The sequence below is a fragment of the Lepidochelys kempii genome, chromosome 15 (assembly GCF_965140285.1).
Source record: "Lepidochelys kempii isolate rLepKem1 chromosome 15, rLepKem1.hap1, whole genome shotgun sequence".
In the NCBI taxonomy this organism is placed as follows: Eukaryota; Metazoa; Chordata; order Testudines; family Cheloniidae; genus Lepidochelys; species Lepidochelys kempii.
In genome coordinates, this window is record NC_136394.1 from 28782704 (window position 1) to 28804711 (window position 22008).

At 46.4% G+C, this 22008-nt stretch overlaps 1 protein-coding gene across 1 annotated transcript in view; it reads left to right on the forward strand.

Annotated features, from left to right (window-relative positions):
• Window positions 1–21199, forward strand: part of WSCD2 (WSC domain containing 2) — a 132946-nt gene extending 111747 nt beyond the window's left edge. The window contains exons 8-9 of the mRNA XM_073313578.2: window positions 5673–5873; window positions 17807–21199. Of these exons, the coding sequence (XP_073169679.1) occupies window positions 5673–5873; window positions 17807–18159 (554 nt within the window). The 3' untranslated portion in view covers window positions 18160–21199. The remainder of the gene's footprint in view (window positions 1–5672; window positions 5874–17806) is intronic.
• Window positions 21200–22008: the final 809 nt, after the last annotated feature.

Here is a 22008-nt window from a genome sequence, read left to right on the forward strand (position 1 = left end):
TGAGGCAGTTTTACGGGACCTGATTCTAAAAAAGTGCCGCGCACTTGTCCTTTTTAGTGGCATTTAAGCATGTGCTTGAAGCTAAACACGTGCTTTATACATAGCTGCAAAGATTCCAAGGCCAGAAGGGACCACTGTGATCACGTAGTCTGACCTCCTGGATGACACAGTCTGGAAACCTGCCCCACAATAATCCCTAGAGCAGATCTTTTAGGAAACAGCCCATCTTGATTTAAAAATTACCAGTGATGGAGAATCCCCCAGGATCCTTTATGTGCTCTGCAGAACAGAGAGGAACATAACCACATTCTTCAAATTAAACACGTGCTAAATTTCTCTGCTGAATCTTGACTTTAAATTCTCTGGACCTTTGTAAAACAGGGAATAACGCTAAATTAAATTATTAAATTAAATTCTCTGGACTTCAGTTCCCCTTTGTAAAACAGAGAATAAAGTTTGCATTTGAAATCCATCAACGGGCTCACGGGTGACTTGCAAACAGAGAGAGGGGGTCAGTTCCTTTTGAATATCATTCACACTGGATAATTTAACGAGCCCCAGTAGTTCTTTTTCTGTTTCTCGTCTTGCTGGTAACTTGGGAAAGCGTGAAAAGGGCAAGTCTGAGAACAAGTTATCCACTCCCCTTCCCCATTGCAAAAAAATGTTTTGGTTCAGACTGAAATGTGAGCATGGAGTCAGATCACTTTGCTTTTTGTCAGGCTCAGCTCCCCCTGTTCCTACCACAAAACAGGCCATTCCACAAAAGCGCTCCCTCCTCCAAATAAGAAAATATCTGCTTTCGAAATGCAGTAAATCCCCTCACCCTATGTTGGGAGAGGCCAATCTCTTGGTTACAAATTAGACTGCTTCAGCGCAAATGTTATTGCTTAGGGCATGCAGGATGGCTTAACAGAAAAACGTTAGCCTGCCGGTCTGCTCACTGCTGCTGGTTGACTCGCAAAGCATGTTTCTCCTTGGGCATAATGATTTTGCGGATATCCATCTTTTGTTCCTGTGTGAGATGGAGAAATTAATATTTTTACAGGGAAAGAGCTCTTCCCCCATTCTGCCTCTAAAGCCCCTGGAGGGACAATAGCAACACTGCCCCGATGAGGTAAAAAATGACGGTATGACTTGGCTAGAACTATAAAGAGCTACAGGTGTGCTCAGTGCAGGGAAGGTCTGAAACGGACAGAGGAATAGCTTCTGGGACGAGTGAGGGCAACACAAGGAAGAACAGCTTTCATGCACTTATGCAATTAGCTATGGAACTTTTTGCCATAAGATATAATTGAGCCAAAGACATTAGTAGGATTCATTGAAGGCGTCGCCATTTATATGGCTAACAATAGTATCCAAAGTGGAATAATATGGTTATTTGTTATAAAAGAAGACTTGTGGAAGAGTTATAAACCCTCATGCTCCAGGGCATAAGACAACCTCTCAGGGGGGTCAGGAAGAAACTTCTCTGTGAAAAGGTTATTTGGTCAGTTCCTTCTGCAGGATTTCTTGCACCTGCCTCTAAAGCAGGCATTGCTGGCCAGTGTGGCTAGCAGGATACCAGACTTAATGGACCACTGCCCTGATCTAGTCTGGTAATTTTTATGTTCTCATGAAGCTCCAGAAGAAAATACATAAATTATTATTATTTATTCTTTGTATTACAGTAGTGCTGTAGGCAGGGTTCAGGGCCCCATTGCATGCAGTTCCCAAACTTTCCCCCTGCGTGATCCCATTTTCAGATGTATTGCCTCCCAGACAGCATGGAGGATGCCATTTTAAAATGGCACCCTGCAGGCAGCGTAATCTCATATGCACCGTATGTACTAGGTCACGCTGTGCTGAGGAGGCCAGTTTGTTCCACAGAATGTGCTACTCTGAAGACACCATTTTGCTCCACAAACACCGACTAGAAAGACCCAGAGAGTTTGCAATCTAGATTAGTGCTCAAGAAATGGTCTTTCAATAGCATTCAGTCTTGTGATAAGAGGAATAATGATGATCAGATTTTATATTTATTTTCAATACCTTTATTTATAGATCCCATTTTCTTTTCTTTTCTTTTCTTTTCTTAACAAAATCTCAGACAAAATCTCTCCTCCTAATGCTGTCCATACCAGAGCTGGCCTTGCAGTGCAAATGGTTATCATAGATAGTCATTTGAATACATACATGACATTTGATTTCGTTGTGTTTGCCACTGGAACTGGGTGAATAATTTTAAGAACTTTTTTGTTGTTGAGTAAAATAGTCAATGAATAAATTATTCCTTGAGTATGTGCGCAAATGGCTCACCATTGGAAATGTTGGTCAAACCTTCAGGATTCTTTCATGTCCATGGAGATATCTGAAAGACTCACACCTAGTAAACTGCATGGCACTCAGTTTATGTGCTTCTGAAGGATGACCAACTAAGCTGACCATGTGGGGAATTGAACCTGTGACTCCAGGGGGTCTAGGCTTATGCCCAGAACTGGTCATTCCTAGGATTAGAAGAGACCATGTTTCCCTGGTAGGCTTTACCTTACCAGTCCTTGCTCAGATCAAGTCCATGAGAAGTCTATTTCAAATACATTCCAAGATTCTCTACAATTTCAGTATCAAAATGCTGAGCTCAGTTTAATTCTATGGAACCCATCTGACATGTCTTTGCAATAGTTGTAGCTGATACAGCATGATAGAGTTTCCAGACACGTTCACTTATATCAACCAATGCCCATCCCCTCGTTCTCCTTTGCACAATGGTTCTTGAGTATGTTCGTTCACTAGAGCAATTTATTTAAACGTCTTTATCCCGCTGAGTTTAAAGAAAAAACAAAACACACACCAAAATCTACACACTAATGATCCAAACCATTTTGTTCTGCTGGCTAAAAATCAAACAGTATTTCATGTTTATTCTGGGCTTTCTACTCATCTGACTGGGCTAGAATGTATCCAAGCAACTCATAGATTAGCGACCATGTAGCTATGTTGTACAGCATAACAGAGGAAAGCAAATTACACATCCATAATTGATGTAATACATCTACTTACACCCTCTGGCTCCCCCTGGCTTGACTCATCTGTTGACATGTTTTTTTTCTGTTTATTTAGACATGGTGTGTGTATTTTTCATACAGCTAGGCCTGCGGGTCATGGAGACGAGGCTGTTCGGCAGGTTGAGTGCAAGCTGGTTGGCTGCTCAGTTGGATTTGCAGCTGGTGAACTAAGAAAGTGAGGCCACAGCCCTGTGTGCTCAGCAGCAAAATAAGTAGAATTCAGAGCAGCTGGGAGAGGGAAATCTGTGTCTTCCCAAAATGAGTTTGCAGGTAGTTTTTGCTATTGTTATCTTAGCCCTAGGAGATGGCACAGGATGCAAAGCAAAGTGATTTCGGCAACCACACATTGGGCCGTTGCCTCTACTTCACAGGAACCCCCAAGCACTCCTGGCGCCCGGCCTGCCCTACCCAGGCTGTAGTTAGCGCCAATTCTGCTGTGGACACCTGGCCAGCAGGAAGTGGACTGACTCCGCTGACTCTCCTCCCAAAGGCAGTATAATGACTTTAAATCACTCAGCCAGGACCAGGCTCACAACCTGGAGGCGGGGAGCCTATTCCCAATGCCCAGAGACATCTGCTCCCTTCAAGTTTATTTAAGACAAATTATTCCTTGTAGGAGCTCTGCTGAGTCATCTTGGATCAGGGACAGAGGCCAGGTGTTGGGTGAAAGCCCCAGCCAGACATCGTATGGGCCGTGGGTAAAACTGAGGCTGGTGCAGAGAACCAGCGCAATGCTTTTACACCACTTAACACCCCCAAACTGGGCTAAAGGAAGCGGTGCAGAAGCCTCCTGTTCGTCTGCTGCATAGGGATGGAAATCAGCGCTGGACTCCCCAGGGGTCGGGTCACGATGGCCACCTCTAGGCTTGGCCAAACATGAGTTCAACCCGTCGGCCTGTGAGCCTGCCTTTCCTCTCCTCAGCATCCAGAGTTGAGATCTTCAGTCAGAGATATGGGGGGGATTATTACAAATCCCACACTGCCCCAGCTGAACAAGAGTGGTGCCTCATTGGCTGTGCACAGGGGACGTGGCTGAGCTGGATTGTTGCTATATATAAACAAACCGCTTTAAAAGTCGGACGAGTGAAACCAATTTACAGACAACAGCAAAGGCCGGTGGCATTAATGGGCACTCTGAGCGCACCCATAACAGGCTGTCAAGTGTCATTTCTCACTTTACGAGCCGCCACCACTGAGTTGAGTGCAAACTACCAGAGCCAGGAAGGTTATACTTTAAAAGAAGTGCTCTTGACCCTCAGATTCAGACCAGGGCTCAGGTATGTTGGTTAATGCTGTAAATAGCCCATGAAGGCTCATGAATGCCAACGTGTTTGCCACTGAGGCCTCAAGGAAAGCTGAGATTTGGGAAATCGGTCTGTTTGCAGACAGCTCTGCTGACAAGTGGTGAAATTCACTGCACCAGTGCAAAGCCAGAGGCACCGGAGAATCCTTGGCACTGAACCACCTGTTGCGTACTGGTGCACAGGATTCAAAAACCTGGCTAAGTATCGCTATCCTCCTTTTATACATGAGGAATCTGAGAGGAAGTTATTTGCCTGAGTAGCCATGTGAGTCAGTGAATGAGCCAAGAAAAGAACCCAGGAATCCAGTCTTGGAGCCCTGTTGGGGACATGAAATCCAGACACATCCCATCCTTGTTGACTGGAGTGGGGGAGGCTCCCAAAGTGCTGTTTTCCAGGGAGCACTGGGAATGATGGGGCTTTTGGTGCCCCTTCTTTAGACATGGCATTGACCAATGAGGAGGCTCCAGATCTTGCTGAGAGTCGCTGCAGTTGTGGTGTGCGTGGTTTAGTCCCAGGCGAGGCGAATTAGGGGGACAGTTCACCACCTCAGTTGGCCCTTTGCCTAGCATGCCTCCAACAACTGGCCTCGGCTAATCCAGACATGAGCAGCATGTTCCCTCGAAGTCCCTGGGAATGCCCCGAGGACACGGCCACTGCCACCCCGTGCTTTCACGTCAGCAAGCTGTGGGACCTCAGCACTCACAGGCTGAGATCGACACAGTGTGGTGGAGCTGGGGACAGCCTCTGCCTTCCAACACACCACGGTACCGTGGATTTTTGCAAGCATTGATAAACTAAATCTCACAGAGCCTTCTGTCTTCTAGTAAAGTACAGGCATCATCATCCCATTTCACAGATGGGAGAGGCTCAGGCATGGAGAGAGGTCACCCAATTTGCCCAGCTCCAGAGAATCCACTGGAGTTACTCTTGATCTACATTGCTACAAGAGCTCAATCTGGCCCAAAGTGATTTAGCCAACCCAGGATTCCTGACTTCCCATCCCCTTCTGTAACCATTAGGCCCCACTCTCTGACAGTTGTCACTAGGACTGAAGCTGAGGTTGCATGCTGACCCACCAGATCATTGCACTGGGTAACCAGGCACTGTGCTAAGTAAAACATGAATTGCTCAGAATCCAAGCAAATACATTATTTCCTTCTGGAAAGAGGATGCAAATATATTTTAAATTGCCAGTTGCCTTCATCCAAATATATCTTGCAATCTGATTTCTTCCTGCTTCCTGTTTTCTTTTCTTTGGTCTTTTTTTTTTTTAATTATTATTTTTGCATTTACTTATTCTCTTGTGTCTGTTTATTTTTCTGGAAAGGGTTCAAAGGTGAAAGGGATCACTGGCGAAGTGGAAGGACAATCTGCATCAAAACCCACGAAAGTGGCCAGAAAGAAATCGAGGCCTTTGATTCAGCCATATTGCTCATCCGGAACCCATACAAAGCCCTGATGGCTGAATTCAATCGGAAGTATGGCGGTCACATTGGATTCGCGTCTCACGCGCATTGGAAAGGCAAAGGTATGCAAGTTACCGTGATACTTTTTGCACCGGTGTCACTTGCTGGTTTGGGTTGGAGGGAAAACACCCACCCATTCAGAACACGTCTCAGTGTTTTGTGTCAGCATTTTCAAAATGAAATGTGTTGATTGTTTGGATTGAAATGACTTTTTGTTCCGAAACGTCCTTCAGACGTGCACCGGAATTTGTATGCAGTCTAGGCTGGCTGAGTTATGCATGCCACTGCCCTCTATTAGTAGGAAGAAAGACTGAGGCTACCATACCCAGCGCTCCTTTGGCTTGTGTTTTTCAGAGCTGTGCTACAGTACAGTGGACAGTTGTAACACCTACATACAGTACATGAGGGCAGAGGCTATTACAGGGCTGCAAGGGACCTAATGAATGCATCCTTCTCATAGCCAGCAGCCTCATGTATAATAATAGTATTTGCCCTTACTTAGTACAGCGGCATAATCGCCCCCCTTTTACAGATTGCTATGAAATCTGGAAGTGAAATGTTTCATTACTGCGTCATTCAAGCGTTATTTTAAAATGTGCCTGAATGCATTAAAAGACCACTGAGGTGACCAGCCCACAGCAGGTGGTCAGCCTGTGACCGACCTGGGACTAGAATCCAGGAGTAAAGTGGAATTTTTTAGACAAAACTTTTTTTCAGTTAAAAATGCAGACTTGGGGACACCAAAATGCTTTCTGTATTTGCGCCGGTTTCGGACTGGTTTGGGCTGAGGAAAAGAAAACCAAAAAGTCTTAAGATTTTGTTTCAACATTTTCAAAATGAAATGCTTTGACTTTTTTGGATTGAAATGACTTCTTGTTCTGAAATTTCCATCAAATTTCTTTTCATGCATTCAGTCACATTTTAAAATAACGCTTGAATGACGCAGTAATGAAACATTTCACTTCCGGATTTCATTTGACCCACAATGATTTCTCTCTCTCTCTCTCTCTCTCTCTCTTTTTTTTTTTTTAACTTTTTGATTCACTGAAAATTTCAAAACCATTTATGTTCGGTTCAATTTTTTTCCTAATTTTTCGGAATTACCAGCAAACTGAAAAATCCACTATTCTCACAGCTCTCTCTCTCTCTCTCCCAGAGTTCTGATTTCCATTCCATGGCTTTTACCACTAGATCAGAGGCCTTGTGCTCATACTTTGCACAAAGGGGCATTTCACCAAGAGAGCAAACTCATAAGGGGACTAGATATGGAGAAAGGAAATTCAGCCTTTAATCTGGGCAAACATTCAAGGAAAAGATGTTTTGCCCAGCTTTGGTGCACAGAGTTTGGTTGGTATGGCTGGTAGAGGCAGACGGAGAGGATGCTGGGATTGATTGTCCCTATCTTCTTTTAACTCATGGTACAATAGAGATAACCCTCAGGGGCTGCAGCAGGCTTGGAACGCAGCTTTTGCAGCTGGTTCTCAAACACCCATCAAAGCCATTTACTCCTCCATTTGGAACATTATCCCTTAAACAGTGGTGTTAGCAGAGGGTGACACCATCACTCCCATTGGACTATTCAATTCAGCCTTACTATGTGCTGAGCTGAAACAGGAAACCTGTTAGATGGAGAATGCCCCTGCAAGGGCTGCCTTTCCCTGTGGTGTTAAACCAAAACAAGTAGCTCATTAAGGCAAAAGCACCTTCATCTAGGTACCATCCAGTGCTTGTACACAAGCCCAGCCTAACCTCAACACTCTACTAACCCGTGGGACTGAAATGCTTGTAAGAGCCCATTGGGAGGCCTTGCTTTCCCAAATACACTCCGACATGGCCCTGAATCTCTGCTTGGTAGAATGAAGGAGAAATCCTCCAGGGTTTTCCCCTCTGAAGCCAGAGCTGCTCTCAGAAAGGGGCCTGGCCTCCTTGCAGAAATCACTGTTATCAGGATGATGCCATAAAATACCTGGCCATGACATGTGGCTAATTATCCTCTTACGATTTGATGATCTTTCCCTCTGAGTGACTGGACGTTCCATGTGGGAGCCCCAGCAGGAGAGAATCCTCCCTGCTAGACAAATCAGTTGCAGCCTTTTAATTCTGCACACCCAGCTGCTCCAGAGAAAGCACCTTTTCCATCCATGCACAGACACATATTGTAGATGCTTGTTAATTATAGCAATTTACAAATTGCTGTTGTGAAATTGACTTCATTGGAAAGAGTTAAAATATTTAGCTTGATTGAACATCTGCTACCCTTAATTCAGAGTTTATTTAAGGGGATCTCTTTTTGCGTTGTTGGTATGTGCCTGGATTTCATTATTGCCACATGCACTGAAATGCTCTCTCTCTCTCGCCTCGTTGCAAAGCCACCAATACCAGAGACATGCCCAGAGCAGAACCCCAGCTCCGACTGGAAGCCAAACTTGGGGAGAGATTCTGCCTTTTTCGACACAGCTCTGAGCACAGGGTGGTGCGTCAGGGGCGCTGTCCCAGGAGGAATTGTTTCCCCATTGGCTCTGGGGCAGTAGCGATTTGCTGTTGACTTAGGCCAGTAACAAATCATAACACCATTTCACACCAGCTCATCTGTGCCCGGGAGGTGGAGGGGGTGGAGCCTTGTCTCCATCTACTCCTCACCCATTTGTGCCACTAGGGAGTAGCTGGGGCTTGTGTGTCTTGGAAGCAAGGTCTGGGTAGCCCATGCAGGTGTGTAAGGGGGGCTTGTGCTCTGCCATACCCCCCCCCGGGGGACATGAACCAAGTCACTATCTAGCCCTCAATCTGGGGTAGTTCATAGGTTCAGAAGAGACCACATTGATCATCTAGCCTGACCTGCGTGACAGAGGCCATAGAGCGTCCCAGCATTCATGGCTGTTTGAACTGCAGCAGATCTTCTAAAATAACAGCCCATCTTGTGCTCACCTCTGGGGTTACATTTTAGCAGTTTAGGCCCCCCTCTAGGACTGATGTGAAGGCTGAGGGAATTCAGGCATGACGGGGTGCTGAGTCTTTCTTTGGAGTATGTGTCTCCATGCCCTGGTCTCTGTGCTGAGGGTGCTGACAACAGTGCTATCTGGAACCACGAGTGGTAGGTTTTTGGATACCCATCCAGGCAGCCCCATCTGCTGCTCTCCTTCAAATGACTGTCAGAGATAGCAGACTGGATTTTATTTTCAATTATCCAGAGCTACCCCACTGAAGTCACTGGGGTTCTCTTGGATTTATGTCCACGCAAGTGAGATCAGAATCACACCAAGCAATACGGGATGACTCCTTCAGAAGGATACAGGACAAAGGCAGTTGTCCATTTCTCCCTCCACTGTTGATGTTTAGGGGACAAAATTCCTGCATAGCCCTGCTCAGTTTGTGTAGCTCAGGGAAGGGCAACTGTCAACAGGTAGCCAGGCAGGCCATTCCCCGATCTGCACCAATGGGGTCATTTGCAGGTTTCACTATGTACACGTGGGCAGGTTTTCGGGTCCAGTGAGCATGTGCATATTTCCATGCCTCCCCTCACTGTATCCACACTTGAAACCTTTTTCTTTAACATACTGGTCTGGGATAGCTAACTGTTCCAGAAATTTCTCTGTGTAAGTTTGTGCCAGTCAGGTAGAGCGCTCAGCATGATTCACTGATTGTCTTAGCAATAATTATACTGCACAGAGAATGTGGAGAGAGGAAGCCTCAGAGAAGCTTATTTGAGGTGTTAGAACAATCAACACACAAAGCTGAGGAGAAGGTGGGAAAAATCTGTCCACAAATACTCTCTCCAATGCAAAAACTAATTTCGATTTGGATTTAAGTCAAAATATACCACCATGTGCTCTAAATAAGACACATATTTGTAACAGTGAGGGTAATTAACTGGTGGAACAACTTGCCAAGGGATGTGGTGGAGTCCCCATCATCACTCGATGTCTTTACATCAAGAACGGATGGCTTTCTAAAGGGTACGCAATGGATCAATGACAAGATGTGGGTCTGAGACAGGAAATAGAGGGCGAAACCCTTTGCCTGTGTTATGCAGGAAGTCAGACTAGGTGATCACAGTGGTCCCTTCTGGCCTGGAAATCTGTGAATCTATAGAACTGCAAACCTTTCAAGTTCACTTTCCATGAAAGCTCAAGCACTTCATCTTTACCAGCATGAATACTCATGAAGAGCAACATTTCCTACTGGACTGTCCTGTTTGGGACTAGCACTGTGTTGCTTAGTTACCTGACTCATCCCATCAGAGGACAAAACCAGAATTCATAGAATAGTCAACACACTGCAAACCAGATGCACTATATCCCTCTGCAGAGCGGGCAGCACACAGTGCCTCGGCATTACTTAAGCCCTTGTTTGAGGGCTGAAGTGGACAATAAGTGGCCTCTGCCCAGGGGTGAATTTTACCCATTCTGAATATTTGCAGTAAACTCTTAACAAATAACCTGCAGAGCAAAAATTATTCTCTGCAGAAATTCACCGATAAATCTGAATAGAGAATCAATTTAACAATGGTGCAAACTGAAAAGAAGGCAACATTTGTCATAGGAATTATCTATTGGAAATCATTCACTCAGCTTTGCCCGCTCCTGGATACCTGTCCCAAAGCATTCCCCGTTCAATGGGGGACTTGCAAGACAGTCGCACTGCTGATTCCAAGTGCCAGAGTACCAGTGAGTCCAGTAAAAATGGGAAAATATGTCTTAGTGCCGAGCAGGTTTAGAAACACAGGACCTAATATTACAGAGTTATGGTTCTGTCAATAACTATGAAACAGTGCAGTGAAGAAAGGCTGCTTTCATTGCAATTGGCATCCATGTGTGTTCTATTAATCTCTGCTCAGGATTGCTGCAGTGGAAAGGAGAGAGGCAGAGAGGGAATTGGAGTCGGGGCACTAGCGCAGATTTTTCTTTTTTACTACAAGTGATTGTTTCCCCGAAGGGTTGAAGGGGAAAGGCTGGAGAGAAATATACCAGCTAGTTCTCCAAACTATTCTAACTGCAGAATCAGCCAAGGTCAGCTGTAGGCATGTTTGGGACCCTGCGGTTTTGTGGTCCAGTTCTCACTTGGCAGCTCACATTCCAGCCCAGTCTCCCTTCCAGCAACGGAATGAGAGTGGTGAAAAACTTGCCCCCATTTCCTGATCTCCTGCTTGGTACCATTAGGTCCCCATAAATTATACGGCTGACCACTCAGGAGGGGGCTGCGGGCTGGGGCAGAGGTGCAGGGGGGTGAGGGCTCTGGCTGGGGGTGCAGACTCTGGGGTAGGGCTGGGGATGAGGGGTTTGGGGTGTAGGAGGGTGCTCCAGGCTGGGACTGAGGGGTGCAGAGGATGGGAGGGGGATCAGAGCTGGGGAAGGGGGTTGGGTCACGGGGGGGATTCAGGGGTGCAGGCTCCAGGCGGCTCTTACCTCAAGCAGCTCCTGGAAGCAGTGGCATGTCCCCCCTCCGGCTCCTGCCCGCCACTCTGTGTAACCACTAAAGCACAAGCCTCTACCACGTGAAAGGAATAATTCCATATGTTGGTAGCAGTGGTAGGGCTGTTATCCTGAATGGGAACCAGCTCCTTGAGGATAACAACCTTTGAACCTTGGTGCAAGTACCTGCCCTGCAATAGACTAATAACAATAATACCTTGTTCCTATCTAGCACTTTTCATCCATAGAGCTTAAAGTGCATTACAAGGGAGGGTCGATCCGATTATCCCCATTCTAGGGATGGGAAAACTGAGGCATAGAGAGGAGAAGTGACTTGCCACCAGCCAATGGCAGAAGCAGGAATAGAACCCAGGGCTCGTGGGTCCTAGTCCACTATCCACTGGGCAACACTGCCTATGTGACCATGGGCAACTCACTTAGCCTGTCTGTGCCTCAGGTCCCGCTCTGTGCAATGGGGAAAACAGCATGACTCTGCCTCACAGGGGTCTTGTGCAACAAAAACAGTAACGATTGTGAGGCACTCAGATACTGCAGTGAAGGGGGCCAGATAAGTCCCTAAGATGAAAGGTGGAGGAAGACACCGCTCACCCTTTTAAGAGGCCTCTTGTCTGGAATGCTCCGGAGCCATAGATTAAAACAAAAGGGTGAGCCAGCATTTTGTTACTTCCCCGTAAATCCCGAAGAATGGGAGTCCCTTATCGACGCAGCCTCCTGTGCAGCACAGACAGCTGTAGCATTGCTCATTCTTCCCACAGCCATGGCCTCCGGGCCGAAGGAAGGGGGAGCGACTCTTCATGGGAAGAGAGAGATGATTACATTTTCTTTGCTAGCTTAATCCGTGGCCTTTCCTCAGCCGCGACTGTCAGTTTGGCCACACGTAGGGCACTGGTTGTTTTTCTTTCCTGACCGAGCTATTGGCCTTTCTCTTGCCACTGAGTTATGGACACCCAACTTATTTCATGTCAGACATGACTTTAATTTTAAGCATAAACTTAAAATGAATTAAATTAATTTTAATTTAAAATTAAAGTCATCCTCCATGGCATTTGCCCTCTGAGCTAGCCCCCAGGAAAGCCTACCTTTAACCCTTCACCATGGGGCTACATTTATGCATCCAAATCATGTGTGTCTGTATGTAGTGGCAGACCAGGGACTGCCACTGGTACCTTGTTCCCTGTCATTAAAAGCAAACAAAGGAAAGGCCTAACTGGCTGGATATGAAAATGACCAATAGAAACAGGATCTTCTTGGTTTTTACTTTTCTCATAAGGATCTCTGCATCATGTCCAAGCATCGTATGCTCTGTCTATGCACTGGTCAGCGCAGACAGACCCTGGAGACTGGATTCCTCTTGTTTTCTGTGTGTCACTCTACTGCAACTTCCCTCACCAACATGGCTCAGTCGGCCCCAAAGAGGGAACCTCCCGCAATGGCTGAAAGAGGAGCTCACTCCCCAGGGCCAATCCAGTCCTAAAGGCTGTGAGTGCCAACTGGGAGGGCATTTTAGGTCCCAGATCAGGAAGGGCATTTCAGGACCTGCGTGAAATGAGCCTAAGTGCTTTCCTGAATCAGCGCCATCATGCCAATGATGAGTTTTTTCCACCCAGCTCTGAATTAGGTGAATATGTATTTCACAGAAATACACCAGCAGTTGACTCCCAGCAAGGTGACGTTTTGTGCGGCCGAAATCTCTGTGAAAGCCCCTCCGCCGTTTCAAGCTTTGACTTACAAATTCCCCTTTGCCAACAATGGGATTTGACCAAAGACCTGCTCTGCCCTAAGAAGGTGCTTTGGCCTCACCTGTGGAAATATGTCTGAGTAGACTAGAACCTGAGATGGTGTGGAAGGGCTTTGCTGGACCATGAATGGTGATTTTCAGTCACTCTTGGAACACTGAGAAGGGTGAGGGGTGACTTGAGCACACCGTATAGGTTCCTACATGGGGAACAAACATCTGATAATGGCATGTCAGTCTAGCAGACAACGATGTAACAAGATCCAAGGGCTGGAAGTCAAAGGTAGGCATATTCAGACTGCAAATAAGGTGGACAATTTTTTAATGGTGAGGGTAATTAATGATTGGAACAATTTCCCAATAGTTGAGGTGGGTTCTTATCAAGATTGGGTAGTTTTCTAAAAGATCTACTCTAGCTCAAACAGGAATTAATTCAGGGAAGTCCTATGGCCTCTGTTATGCTGGAGGTCAGACTAGCTGATTGCAGAGCTCCTCTCTGGCTTTACAATCTATGAACCTCTCACTCAGCAAGTGACTTCTAGGCCCGTTGAGTCGAACAGGCCAGACTGTGACCTTGGTCACACCACGCTGTGGAACTGGAGTGACTCAGCTCACTGCAGTGGCCCAAATCTACACCGGTGTGAGTGGCAGAGGAATCTACATCCACCCGTCTAAGGGGAGCTTATCGCTGTGACTAGGATACCAACCCAACTTTCAAAAATGGAAGTATGGCAGCTCCCTGTCTGAGCAAATGCAGTGGGCATGTAAGGCACTATCAGAATTATCTGAACAACTGCATGTGAGGGGATGAGACCTTGCTTGGCTTCTCCTGGCTGCTGCTGTTGTTGAATATAGCTGCTGATCTTTTCTTTCCCTCCTGGTTGCAGCCGGGCTTTTCACCAGCCTGGGCTGAAGGCTCTTTGAAATCAGTATTTTGTTCCGTGACATTAATTTTATGATATCCCTGGAGTGGTTCCAAAGCAAAGTTTTATGTGATATGATTACACAAGGTGAATTGTCCTGTATCTGCTTAATGAAACAGATACCGTCTTTAATGATTCTTTGGGGAATTAAATACAGTTAAGCTATTAATCAGGCATTGGTTCCTCAAGGAGGACAAGAGGAAGGAGCACATACCCAGAGCTTTTATGCATCATAAGATACATGTGTATTACAGTTTCAGCAGAATCACAGCTTATTATTGGTGTTTCATTATCCTTTTTATCACCTGATTTTAATGTGGGGATCAATTAGTGAGAGACCTTGGGAATAACGGAAAGATTTTTAGTAGGGAGCGTGTGAAGTGAGCCTAGGAATCAGATGACTAGTTGAGCTCACTGAGGATGTTATCAATCACCAGCCAAAGACCTTTGTGGAAGTTTATCGACAGGGCCTATTGTCATTTCTTTCAGAGCCATTTTGCTGAACTACTCCTGGTGTTGAGGATCAGAAAACACCACATTTAGTATCTCTCTCTCTCTCTCTCTCTCAAACACACACACACATGGGGCCCATTTTTATTTACAGTTGTCCAAGGGAAAGAATTGAAACTATAAAGTCAACCTCAAAACTCCATGATTAGACAGACTGTTTGCATTCAATTTCAGGAGTGACAGGTGGTAATAGCCACTTTGATTAAACCCAGAGAGCCCAAGTGGCCTGAAGAAATGCAGAGTCGAGGCTGATTAAATGCCCGGAGGGGAGGAGGCGGGGGGGACTTGAAGTGGTTGCCACTGACAGTAGAAGTGAAAAGAAGGCAAGCATTACCTTGCCTCAGTAGCTGAGATTTCCAGCTCACATGACATTGTTGTCATGGAAATTATACCAGTTCTGTGTTCAGAAAGTGAGTCAGCCCCATTGACTTTAGAAGCAAGCAGCATCTCAGCAGAGTCGAGGGAAGCTACAAGGGGAAAAGATACTGGGCTACAGAAGAGAAGTTTCAGACTTAAAGCCAGTTTTAGGAGATTTTGGTAAAGATCAATCCGGCAAGGTCAGCAAGGTTATGTGATGCATATAGAAAAGGAGTACTTGTGGCATACAGTATGCATCCGATGAAGTGAGCTGTAGCTCACGAAAGCTTATGCTCAAATAAATTGGTTAGTCTCTAAGGTGCCACAAGTACTCCTTTTCTTTTTGCGAATACAGACTAACATGGCTGTTACTCTGAAACCTGTCGTGATGCATATGACATGCATGAAGTTTGCATGCTGTATGGAAAGACTCCTCCTCAGCAGATGTGCTGCAGAGAGTGACTCAACCATGACTGGAAAAACACGAGGCCATTAACAGCAAGAAAACACCATTTGAACAGGGTAGGAATGTGGGATCAGTTTAGTTCTGTAAGGAGGGCCGTTAAGTTTAGAAACATGACAGTTCACAGTTGTCAGAGACATGAACAAAAGAGCACCCCCGCGCTTGTTAAAAATACTGCAGCTCTTACAGTAGTAAAAATCACACCGAATTATAGAAATGTGGGGCTGGAAGGGACCTGGAGAGTCATCAAATCCAGCCACCTGCACTGAGGCAGGACCGAATAAACCTCGACTATCCCTGACAGGTGTTTGTTCAACCTGTTCTTAAACACCTCCTATAATGGGGATTCTACAACCACCCTTGGAAGCTTATTCCAGAGCTTAACCACCCGTATAGTTAGAAACTTTTTCCAAATATCTAACCTAAATCTCCCTTGCTGTAGATTTAGCCCATTACTACTTGTCCTACCTTCAGTGGACATGGAGAACAATTGATCACCCTCCTCTTTATAACAGCCCTTAACCTATTTGAAGACTGTTCTCAGGTTTCCCCACCCCTCACCTCAGTCTTCTTTTCTCAAGACTCAACATGCCCGATTTGTTTAACCTTCCCTCGCAGGTCAGGGTTTCTAAACCTTTGATCACTTTTGTTGCTGTCCTCTGGACTCTCTCCAGTTTGTCCACATCTTTCCTAAAGTGTGGTGCCCAGAATTGGACAGAGAACTCCAGCTGAGGCCTCACCAGTGCTGAGCTAAGTTCCCCCACACATCACCTCCATATTGGTGCACATAACAAAATTAATTACACACATGGAGGTAAAAAATTAGAGGGAACACTGGTGCTGAGTACAGCAGGACAATTACCTCCTGTGTCTTACATATGATACCCCTGTTAATGCATCCCAGAATGACATTAGTTTTTTTCACAACTGCATCGCACTGTGATCTGCTATAGACCCCAGATCCTTTTCAGCGGTACCACCACCTAGCGGTATTCCCCAATTTGTAGCTCTGCATTTGATTTTTCCTTCCTAATTGAAGCACTTTGCACTTATCTTCATAGAATTTCATCTTATTGATTTCAAATAAATTCTCCAATTTATCAAGGTCATTTTAAATTTGAATCTTGTCCTCCACGGTGCTTTCAACCCACCCTCCCCTTCCAACTTGGTGTCATCTGCAAATTTTATATCACCTTCATCATCATCATAATGTGCACACTTCTGCCTGTTGTTGAAAGATCTCACTGTATTTTACAGTGGGGCCAGATACAGAGGATTTTCCTATATGCACATGCCAGGATTTTCAAACTGGATAAGGATTTGGATGCCCGATTGCAATTCAAATGAATGGGAATTGAGTGTGGAAATCTCAGCCATAGCACGGATCAGATTTTTGCCCCACATTGGAGGCATTCATTAATTATGCCCTGTTACACCCCAGTGAGCTAGGCAAGTATAACCAGTATAATTCATATCCCCTTTTTACAGAATGGGCTATGAGACACAGAGAAGGCAGGTCATTGGCCAAGCTTACACAGTGAGCAAGCCATACCATGGTGTCACCGCTGGTCTCACTTTAAGGCTCAAAGGGAGGTATCAGCTGTACAAAGCTGACATTTCAGGGACTCTGTCTCCATGTACAGGGGGGCTTCAGCGTGTCCTTCCAGGAAAACGAAAGGAATACAAACGGACTGCAGGAAGGGAGAAAACAAGCCAGGTTATTTGATACCTACATTTCCCGTCCGATCCTTTCTCACTTGTCCCTCCTCCTTACTCTTATTGGGGAAGAGACACGGATGCATATCAGACAGGGCTGGGGGAAACTAAGACCATATGTCCCTTCTTCAGCCTGAGTCAGGGTCAAGAACACAGTCTAGTCCATAACACCGTGTTGATATGTTTATAGAGTCTCCAGCCTTCCAGATATTTCTGCCCCGTCCCCCTGGCATAAGTGTTAGCCCCCTCCAATTCTTTCCCCCCACTGCTGGCTCCAGGACCTCCTCCTCAGTGTCCCCAGGATTGGAACAGGCTCCCAGACCCAGTCAACACGAGTGCCACTTCTTCCCCCCTCTCCTTCATGCCACTCCTAAAGACTTCACCCTGTAATGAAGTCCTGATGTCGTAGCTCCCACCTACATTAATTGCACCCTTCCTGTTTGTACACTTAGACCAAGTCTTGCATGCCTTCCTTGCATGCCTGAGAGCTGGGCTGGATTGACCCATCACTGGGCCCTAGGCAACCATAGGGGTCACAAAGCCACTCAGGTTTGGGTCTTCTCCCCCCAAATTTAGGGCATTGGCACCTGCTTAGTTCACCTATGCATCAGTCCAGCCCTGCTTGAGAGGTCTCTTTGACGTCCAACAGACCAGGATTTGACCTTTGCTTTGTAATCCCATTGGGTCAGGGGCTGAGGTCTTTGTCCTGATAGGGGAATTGTTACTCTTGCAAAGTGCCACCATAATATTAATAATATTACTCATAGATAGATTGGTAAACAAGAGACCTACATAGTGTCTAGTGCCTTCACACATGCTGTGACTGATACTGTTGTTAATGGATTTCCTTTGCTTCTCGCAGAATGGCCAGAATTCGTTAAGAATTACGCCCCCTGGTGGGCCACTCACACCCTGGACTGGTTGAAGTATGGCAAAAACGTCCTTGTGGTGCACTTTGAGGACCTGAAGCGAGATCTCTTTGTCCAACTGAAAAGGATGGTGAGCCTCCTGGGCACCAGGGTGTTTGAGGACAGACTCTTGTGTGTTGAGGGCCAGAAAGATGGAAACTTTAAGCGCTCCGGGCTGAGGAAACTGGAATATGACCCCTACACGCCCGAGATGAGAAAAACGATCAGCACTTACATTAAAACCGTGGACATGGCTCTGAAACTCAGAAACCTCACAGGGGTCCCAGATGACTATTATCCGAGATGATGAAGATGACACTTGGGGGAACGGACTCTAACCAGAACAGAAAGGCTTGGTTTTCCCAGCCAGTACCTAGTTCCACCCAGTGGGTGGCTTTCTTTGAATTATCCACCTGCTGCTATTAGCTGTTAATGAATTCCCTGCATGAGAAAAAAGAATGGTTACCCGTCATCGCTGAGAAGATGCCTTGGCAAACACATCGACGAGTCTAAATTCTTTGGGGATCGTGCTGTTGTGAATTGGCGTTTGCGACCTGAAAAGCTTCACCTCTGCTGTCTTTACTGTTTTCTCTCTCCTGTAACGCGGGGTGCGTTTTCCGTTCTCTGTCAGACTTTACAAAGTGGCGAACAATGCTCAGAAATGGCAGGAAGGAGAAGCAGCCTCCGGTTTCCAGTCTGAAACAGGGCTGAACAGAGACACGGCATTTAAAATTTCATCTGATATTATTGACGGTGATCCATTCATTCCTAATAACTTACTTCTTTATTTATAACCTTCCTTGGAGTTTGGGGGTAATGCTAATGCTGGAGATTAACAGTAAAACTCACCGTGCATTTCCCGGGCCTAATTCAGCTCACAGGCCCTGATCCAGCAAGGCGCTTTAGCACATAGTTAGCTGTATGCACGGCTTCTCAACCTGGGGGGCACGACCACCTTGATTTTCTTAGATCACTCAGTAGGAGGGAAGTCCTGACCGAATGGGATGGGCATTGGGGTGGAGAGGAGTAAGGAAGAGGCTGAGAACCACTGATTTCAGGCACCTGCTTAGCTGTAAACACAGGAACAGTCCCACTGGGCCTATTCCACTACTCTCATGCTCAAAGTTAAGCATGTGCCTAAGCGCTTTGCTGGATCAGGGCCGTGGTTACATGAGTCTAAATCTGAGGAATGACACTGGAGTTACACTGGCTTAAACAAGAGCAAACGTGCCCCATCCCCCACCCACATCCCAGCTGTATTGTCCTTCCCACCTCCTCCTGCCTAAGGCCTGGCTGATGCTGATCATCTCTCCCATCACTGGCTTTGGCAGCAGATGCGGCCGGGCCTGGACAGGCTCCTGCGGTGGCTGTTGACATTCTTGTCACAGAATCTCAGACAGGGCCATTATCTTTAGACAAATATTTGCTGCTTCGTCGGTGCAAGGGCACCACAAGCCACTTCCATTTGCCCTCCTCGCAGACGCCAGCTCTCTCCTCTGGCAAGCCAAGGTCTCCCTCAAGCGCTCACAGCTGACCCATCCCCTGGTGCTGACAATCACCCATGGGTGGGGAAGTAGTTGCAGGGCCGCTTAGCACTGAAGCTGTCAGGCTGATTAGATCCCCCTGCATGCTCATTTGACATTCATTACCACTGAAAATTAGAACAGAAAGAAGGAGAGGAAAAAATGATTCTCAAGGAGAGATGGAGTGCTGGGTCCTCCATCCCTGCCCTCCACAGCCCGTAAGCCATAAAGCAGGGGTAACGTCAATGTCCTTTGGAGGATTACAAATGAGCAAATGGTTTGGGGGCTGGGCACCAAGTGCTGGAGAGCTGTTGAATTTGGATCTGAGCCTCATGTCAACCAGAGTCTGGGGTCCCCAGATTTGAGGTTCCAGTTCAGTGTGTCCAAGGTGTGAAGTCTGGATCTAGATGTGAATCCAAACTCCCTCAAAATTCAAGGGGGAGGGACGGTTCAGGCCCCAGTGTCCGGATTGGACCGATCTACGCTAATCATGCATCAGGTACCCATTTGGCTTGGATTCCACAGTACAGCAACAGCAGACAGGATGCAGCCTTTAGTTAGCTGAATTGTAATTGAAAATCTTGCAGCTGAATAGCTCGTACTCTAGATGTTCACCGCCTTTTAAAAAGCCCTTCATCTCTGGAGAGGCAACAAGGAGCCTTTTGGAGTCAACAGGATAAGAGCAGCCATTCTTACTCAGCCTGCTTGACTCTCCTTCTCTCCTGCTCCTCCCAAAGCCTGCTGCTCTGCCGAGAAGGGTTGAGCACCCACCTTGGAAATGAGTTCGCAGTCGCTCCTCTAACCTGAAATTTGTTCAGCAACAAGGATGTTGCTCCGTTTTCCATCAGCCATTACCGTGCCTTGTGCACAAGAGAACAAGGAGAGGGATGGAGAGTTTTAGGGAGGAAATCCCGAGACTGAGCTGTTTAGATGGCTAAATCAGGAACAAATTACTCCAGCTGGAAACAATTCAGGACCACTCCCTGCAACCCGCCCCCACACCCACGCAGACACTAATCCATGGCCACACCAAGAGGGAGCTGTGAGAGACACTCTGTCGCCTCTGAGTTCTTGCTGTGGAAAAAAAGGAGTCAAAAACCAAAGGATTTGTGTGTGTGTATTTCAGTAAGGTATCATTTTGCAAAGCCGAAGTTCCTAGGAGCTGTGTGTGGTCCTGCAGCAAATTCCAAACCACCAGTTCATTCCCGGATCAATACTTCACTGCAGTCCAGTTCCCCCACCCTGCCAACATAATCTGCGAGTCCCCTTTGGATTAGATGCAAAAGCCATATATTGTACTCTGCCTTTTTCTATAGTTAGTTACTTGACAGTTGGCTTTTAACTCTTGATAGAAATCAGTGCACAGTTCTCTATATATCTCTATATTCCAGGAAAGCAAAGCAAACTACATTGAGAAGAGGAAAAATTTAAATAAATATATTTTTTTAATGTGTCTGAGGAAAAGACATAGCCAAATGGAAAATGACAGCAACATCAGGGCTGCGGGGTTTGCTTTCATTGGGTTTTTTTTTTCCCTTCCTGATTTCTCTTTTCTTTGGCTGTTTAGTCATCTAGGTGCAAGCAGAAGCCTTAGCTTACAAACCAGGTCTCATCTCTGAATGTATTTTGTAAGGAGTAACTACAGAGTTTTTAACTCTTTCTTTAGCCAATCATTTGAGGTTTTCTAGGAGATCGGACGCCTGTGTCCTGACAGAGAAAAGCAATCTGGTTTCCTTTTTCTTCGTATGTGGCAGTCCAGGGACTGTCAAACTCTGTCAGAGCAATCCTCAGGTTAACGCCTATTAAACGAGAGTTTTGTTGATATTCCTCAGCGTGCTGGCATGTGTTTTGCAGAGCAGCTCGACACACACACACAGACACGCGCCCGGGACACAGAGATGTCACCCACAGAGACAGCTCAAAGGCAACTGTCAGACAAGGACGATATTGCCCCCAAAACGGGCTAGGTGCTTCACAGAGCAAATCCTCCGACGTGACATGGTTTCCTGGCCAAAGAGCTGACAATCACATCATTGACGAAAGCAGCAAAGAGGAGGGGATGCAGCAACCGGCGGAAAGCAGGGAGCAACAGGGGATGGAGCAAAGGGCCAGGGTTACAGGCGTGCACTCCCTCGCCTGTACAAACCTGGGAAAATCACAATGTTATTGCTATATTTATGCCTTTTCTGGGAGACACAAAATAAGTGGTGCTTTAGGAAGGCTCTGAATGAGAAAAAAAGGGAGGGATTGCTCAGGATATTACACGTGTAAGGGGCAAAGGCATGGGACTGGGAGAAGAAATGTCTCCCAAACACACACACACACACGCAGGTTAAAAGCCTGCAAAGGCAGGTCCCTTGAGTTTTCCCGTGCAAACACAAACCATCTGGTGAAGTTCAAGGATGTGTTACCTCAGTGGGACCCAAACCCAGAATCTCCCTGGTTTTGCCAGCCTTGGGGCAAGCACTTTGCTCCTTGGGTGATGATGCAAATGGAACAATCCCTCTCTCCCATGGGAGCATTCTGCCCCTTGTTATGGATGCAATGTCCTTGGAGAGCCTCATGGGCCAAGTTCAAGAGCAGCCGTGCCTAGGGCAGATCAGTTCTGCTGCCATGAGCAGATGCTGCTAAGA